This window comes from Schistocerca piceifrons, chromosome 4 (genome assembly GCF_021461385.2).
Source record: "Schistocerca piceifrons isolate TAMUIC-IGC-003096 chromosome 4, iqSchPice1.1, whole genome shotgun sequence".
Lineage (NCBI taxonomy): Eukaryota > Metazoa > Arthropoda > Insecta > Orthoptera > Acrididae > Schistocerca > Schistocerca piceifrons.
In genome coordinates, this window is record NC_060141.1 from 207560182 (window position 1) to 207566722 (window position 6541).

A 6541-nucleotide genomic window follows, 5' to 3' on the forward strand; every position below is an offset into this window, starting at 1 on the left:
TGATTTTTCCATCTGTGGCAGGTACTTCCCAGATAATGCCACTTGCTTTTAAATGCTTGTGACACACCTCAAAATGGGCACTGAAGTATATTAATCATAATATACTCAAGCCAAGTGATCCGACAAACAATAATATGAGATAATCTAAAACATGCATTACTAAATTACGTTCAAAACAAAATTCACCACTGAATAATTACTAACCACGAGATCCTGCCATGCAATTCAATGGAATCACTTCTGTATCATTAAATTGTCTTTAGGACACTTGTACATGTGAACCTTGTTTCCTACTGTATAATAACCATTACTTTTTGGGTACACAATGTTTCATAACCATAATGAAGTTGGAACTGCGTAAACATATATTATGTTGCGGTAGCCTCACAGAAAAAAACCTATGGTACGATTTCTGTGTACATAAATAACAACCTCATAACGATCACATAGCCCAGCGAGTTTTTTATACACAACTCTTTGTTGATACAACACAAGTCAGCTGTTAACCTTCGCCACTTCTCTCTGACATCATAACTTCTAGTTCTCGCAGTTGTTCAGCCTTTCCAGCTAGGTGATGTACGTTTGAGTCGAGAATTGATAGATTAAGAGAGTAACATGTTTATCTTTGCTTTGATGTCAGCTTTGGAATCAGTTGTCTACTAGAAAATGGGTTTCAAAAGACCGAGTCACACTAGACGTCAACGGACCGTCATGTCATCTCACATCATGACATCGTCACGCCGTACACACTGGATGATACCTCAAATCAGCTCACTTAATCCAGTACTGAACCGTGTTGCTGAGGTTGTGAGTTACCATCCATGGTACAGAAACAGGGAGTAGTGTGTCAGAATTGAGGAACTAACAACGATAAAGGTTATTAATGGCCAATGAAAACTTCATAAAAGATGTCCTTGATTAATTTTGTGTGGCAGAATGCTGAGGAGTGAAATACCATTTCAAAACTTCCACATTTATTTGCTAGCAAAAATATGAACATACTGAACAATATTAATAAGGAAATATGTACAGATTGTTTACCTTATGAGTTATGTTGTTTTCCTTACGTAGCAAATGACGTCATAAATAACTGTTTCTCTCCTTCAATAGATCTGACTTTTTTTCGTAATACATCTACTCGTGTTCTTATTTGCACACAGTGCAGGCATCACTGCTGTTATTTGATAAAGAAACCTTTACAAATATTTTGCCTCGCTTAAGAAAGAACACTCAATAAAGAAAACAGTCAAGTGCTGATGGAACATTTGCAATGAAACTAAAGTAAAATAATTTAAAAAAAGGATTTAAAGATTAAGAAAATACAAAAGCACAGGATCCACTACTATAACATGAGTGAGAGCGGCGAAAATACGTTAGCTTGCGATCTTAGCAGACGACGGCGCAGGTTCTCCTCCCCCCACCATCCCTCTCCCACCACAACCAACGTCACTGTCAAAATTTACTTCCCGAGGAACCTTGATGGTGACTTGAAGTGATGGCTACTGCTTAAGTGGATGTTGCCATTTGAAATGCATTGTGGAATGTTTTAACATGACGATATGGCAGGTGCGACTCGCTCTTAACCCGAAACCTAGGTCGTACAAAAATAATAAAGTTTCTTTGAACGAAGGCAAAAAGTGTTTCTTTTAGTTAGTACAACATAGAATGTTTCACCAGTAATCCATAGCTGAAACAGTTAAAATGACCAGTACAATTCAATGGGTTTCGAGCTATGAGTGTTTTGTCTCCGGCCGCTGCCAACACAGCGGAGCCGACAATAGAGTACGTGTGTGTACCATAGGCGTTACGAAGTAACTGTCGTGCTGTGTCGCGGCAATCCAGCAAGCACATGTGTAGTGCTAGTACTACGTGATGAAAGTGCAGCTTGATCGCCCAGCAGCTGTCCTGTGTTAGCTTTTGGTAGGAGTAACTTGCGACTTCCGTTCCTCCTCACTCCTTGAAAAGTCAGTGGGGATGTTGTGAAGAAACTATGTATATTGTAGTCAGATGGGACCAGATAAAAATCATTCAGTCAATATTAAAAACTGCCATCATTATCTTGACTGCAGCTTGTACGGAGGTAGTTCACGCTGCCACTGCAGCCTGACTCATCGCATCACTTTGCAGTGACATTACTTTAGTTACATGTGGAAATCCTGTTTCCAGCCAAGAACCACAAGTTAAATAATTTTTTACGAACTGCTCTTTCATGAGTAGTCGCATGCAAGTGGAGTAATTCACTTCTTTTTCGGATCGCTAAAATATAATACAATTAAATTATGAAAGAAATTTCGTTTGAATAAAAGAATCTTTGTTACTGAATCGATAAACGACGTAGCATTTGTTTTCTTGGTTGTAGTATCTTTGAAATTGCTCTTTGAAGAGGGCATTAGCGCTTTCCATTAGTGTCTTTGGGAGCAGTTGAAGGTAACAAAGATTATTACAGTGTTATGAACTATGCAATTGTCTTTTAACGAAAAGACAGTGTTGATTTGTGATCGAAACATTGGAGTATACGCCTTCATAGTGAAAACTTTGTGTGTGCCCGATGTCTAGTTCTCGTGTGCTCGATAGTTCCGTAGATCCTGCAGCCAAGAAGAGAAAAGTTGCTACAGGAGACTCAGTAGTAGCGTCCTCTTGCTCCTCGCGCTCTGCAGAAATGGAGCAACCGGGATCATCCAACTGTGCCCCCGAGATCGACGAAGGACTTTATTCAAGGCAGTTGTATGTACTTGGTCATGATGCCATGCGACGCATGGCGTCCTCGAATGTTTTAATATCTGGTCTCGGCGGCTTGGGAGTCGAAGTGGCCAAAAATGTGATTCTTGGTGGTGTCAGAGCTGTCACGCTGCATGATGAAGTTGCTTGTACAATGTCAGATTTGTGCTCACAGTTTTACTTATCTGAAGCTTCATTAGGAAAAAATAGGGCGGAAGCCAGTCTCAAACAACTGTCTGAATTGAATAATTACGTTCGTACTCAGGCGTATACCGGTCCACTGACTGAGGATTTTTTGAAACAATTCAGAGTTATTGTTTTAACAAATAGTAAACTCGACGAGCAGCTGAGAATTGCGGAAACCGCACGTGCCTTCAATATCGCACTTATTATTGCAGACAATAAAGGACTATTTTCACAGGTGTTCTGTGACTTTGGTGATGAATTTACTGTCGTGGACACAAATGGCGAGGCGCCCTTAACTGCGATGATAGCCAGCATATCCAATGACATTGAGGGAGTTGTTACATGTCTGGACGATACTCGTCACGGGCTAGAGGACGGCGATTACGTTACTTTCTCGGAGATTGTAGGAATGACAGAACTGAATGGCTGTGAACCAATAAAAATTAAAGTTCTGGGTCCTTATACGTTTAGCATTGGTGATACAAGTAGTTATTCAAAGTATGTGAGTGGTGGTATAGTCACCCAGGTCAAAGTTCCAACTGTTATGCAGTTCAAACCATTGAAAGAGGCCCTTAAAGAACCAGAATTTGTAATAACAGATTTTTCAAAATTTGAGAGAGCTCCACAGCTGCATTTGGCTTTCCAAGCTCTCCACAAGTACCATGAGCAGAATGGGGACTATCCAAGGCTTTGGAACAATGATGATGCAGCTGCTTTCAAGTCACTTTGCAAGAAATTGAGTGTGAATGGTGGAAGTGACTATGAGGTTGGTAGTGATCTTCTAGATGTTTTCCCGAAAATATGTAGAGGAGATGTTAGCCCATTGAATGCAGCCATTGGTGGAATAGTTGCTCAAGAAGTAATGAAAGCTTGCAGTGGAAAATTTACTCCAATTTATCAATGGCTTTACTTTGATGCCTTGGAATGTTTACCTAAAGATCTCACTGCAGAAAATCCTGAAAATTATATGCCAACAGGCAGCCGTTATGATGGGCAGATTGCTGTATTTGGAAAGGAATTCCAAGATAAACTGGGTAAACTTAATTACTTCATTGTTGGTGCAGGTGCCATTGGATGTGAACTTCTAAAGAACTTTGCTATGATGGGTGTTGGAGCAGGTGAGGGTGGTAAAGTTATTGTGACAGACATGGATCTCATTGAGAAGTCAAATCTCAATCGCCAGTTTTTGTTTCGACCACATGATGTCCAGCGCCCGAAGTCTATAACTGCTGCTAGAGTTGTTAAGCAGATGAATCCATATTTAAATATTGAGGCTCATGAAAATCGTGTTGGTCCAGAGTCTGAGAAAGTGTACGATGATAGTTTCTTTGAAGGTCTTGATGGTGTTGCAAATGCTTTGGATAATGTTGATGCCCGCATATATATGGATCGTCGATGTGTATATTATCGCAAACCACTTCTGGAATCAGGGACTTTAGGAACAAAGGGCAATACTCAGGTAGTTGTTCCATTTTTGACAGAATCGTACAGTTCGTCACAAGATCCACCTGAGAAAAGCATTCCAATATGTACCCTAAAGAATTTCCCCAATGCAATTGAGCACACACTACAGTGGGCAAGAGATTCATTTGAAGGTCTGTTTCACCAAGCAGCTGAAAATGCTGCTCAGTACCTCTCAGACCCTTCATTCATAGACCGAACAATGAAGCTTCCAGGAGTGCAGCCATTGGAAATTCTAGAGTCACTTAAGAAAGCTTTAGTTGATCAGCGACCATTAAGTTTTGATGATTGTGTTGCATGGGCCCGGTGCTATTGGCAAGAGCAATATAATGACCAAATTCGCCAACTTTTGTTTAATTTCCCTCCAGATCAGCTTACATCAAGCGGACAGCCATTTTGGTCAGGACCAAAAAGATGCCCAAAACCCCTTGAATTTTCAGTTGACAATTCTCTTCATTTGGATTACATTGTTGCTGCTGCTAATTTGAAAGCAGAGGTGTATGGTATTCCACAGAACCGTGATCGTGAAGCTGTTGCTCGAATTGCTGCGAAGGTGCAAGTACCAGTTTTCGTTCCAAAACAAGGTGTTAAAATATCAGTAACTGATTCACAGGATCAGATGTCTAATGGAACTGGTGCTGTTGATCATGATCGCATAATACAATTGCAGAAGGAGTTGCCTGGTATCAGTGAGCTGGGTAATCTTCAGATAAAGCCGTTGGAATTTGAAAAGGACGATGACACCAATATGCATATGGACTTTATTGTTGCTGCTTCTAATCTGCGTGCTGAAAATTATGGTATCCCAATAGCAGATCGTCACAAGAGTAAGCTTATTGCTGGTAAGATTATTCCTGCTATTGCTACAACTACATCAGTAGTTGGTGGCCTTGCGTGCCTTGAGCTGTACAAATTAGCACAGGGCTTTAAAAATATTGATGTCTTCAAGAATGGTTTTATTAACTTGGCCTTACCATTCATCAGCTTTTCTGAGCCAATTTCAGCTCCAAAAAATAAGTATTATGACACGGAATGGACATTATGGGACCGATTTGAAGTAGTGGGAGAACTCACTCTCAAAGAGTTCCTTGATTACTTCAGAACTAAATATAATCTGGAAATCACAATGTTGTCCCAAGGTGTTTGTATGCTTTACTCATTTTTCATGTCTAGATCAAAGTGTGCAGAACGCATGGGACTTCCAATGTCTGAAGTTGTAATGAAAGTCTCAAAAAAGAAAATTGAGCCACATGTTAAAGCTCTGATATTTGAATTGTGTTGTAATGATGATAGTGGTAATGATGTTGAAGTTCCCTATGTTCGTTACACACTCCCAAATTAAGTTATTGTATTATTTGGTTCTAAATTCAACCAGATATTTTCTCATGTTTTCAATGTTTAAATCTAATTTGAGCTTACAGTGTGGCTGTGAATTTTATATTTTCACATTCAGTAATTTCTGTTCTTCTGTGTTTAGAATTTACAGTATTTTTAATAATAATGCCACAAAGTTCCAATATTTTTTATAGAAGTAGGGTGAAATTTGTATCTGTGGAAAGTTAATGAGGCAGTTCATTTAGATTGTGCAGAATAATTTACAGGAAGTTTACTTCATGCATTTAACACACCTGTGCTCAAATCTAAATTTTTAAAAAGTATTCCATAGATTATAGGACTAAAACTAATGGATATGTCAATATTTTCAGTTTATATGTAGCCTGCTTACATCTCAGTATGAACTGTAGTGGATGAAGTGCTATATATGGTTGCACATACAGTGAGATTGCTATATAAACAAAGGGAGTCTCATTATTGTATTCATAAATAAGATGCAAAAAAGCTCTTATCTTTTGTGTAATCTTTTTTATGAGTGATGTCTCAATTTGTACTTATGAATAAAGTGTTCGCTGATACATTGTTTTATTAATGTTACAAAATCATATGATGTCCCCTTTTTAGTTTTCACTATCATGTATGGGCTCAAATGTGTACGCGCTTGATCAACCTGTAAGAACTGTCCAGTAGATGCTTTCACGTATTTCCATCTTACTAATAATGTCTATGCCTGAAGTTTTATACTGCAAAACAAAAACTTTTCCTGCGAAGGTTTGTTTCAAGATATATTTTTCCCACGTGGAATGTTTCCCTCTGTTATATATATATATGTGTATATATA

At 38.8% G+C, this 6541-nt stretch overlaps 1 protein-coding gene across 1 annotated transcript; it reads left to right on the top strand.

The window, feature by feature from the left end:
- Positions 1-2374: 2374 nt before the first annotated feature.
- Positions 2375-6278, top strand: LOC124794898 (ubiquitin-like modifier-activating enzyme 1). The gene has a single exon (XM_047258598.1). The coding sequence runs from the start codon at positions 2549-2551 to the stop codon at positions 5705-5707; it is 3159 nt and encodes a 1052-aa protein (XP_047114554.1). The 5' UTR covers positions 2375-2548; the 3' UTR covers positions 5708-6278.
- The last annotated feature ends 263 nt before the right edge of the window (positions 6279-6541 follow it).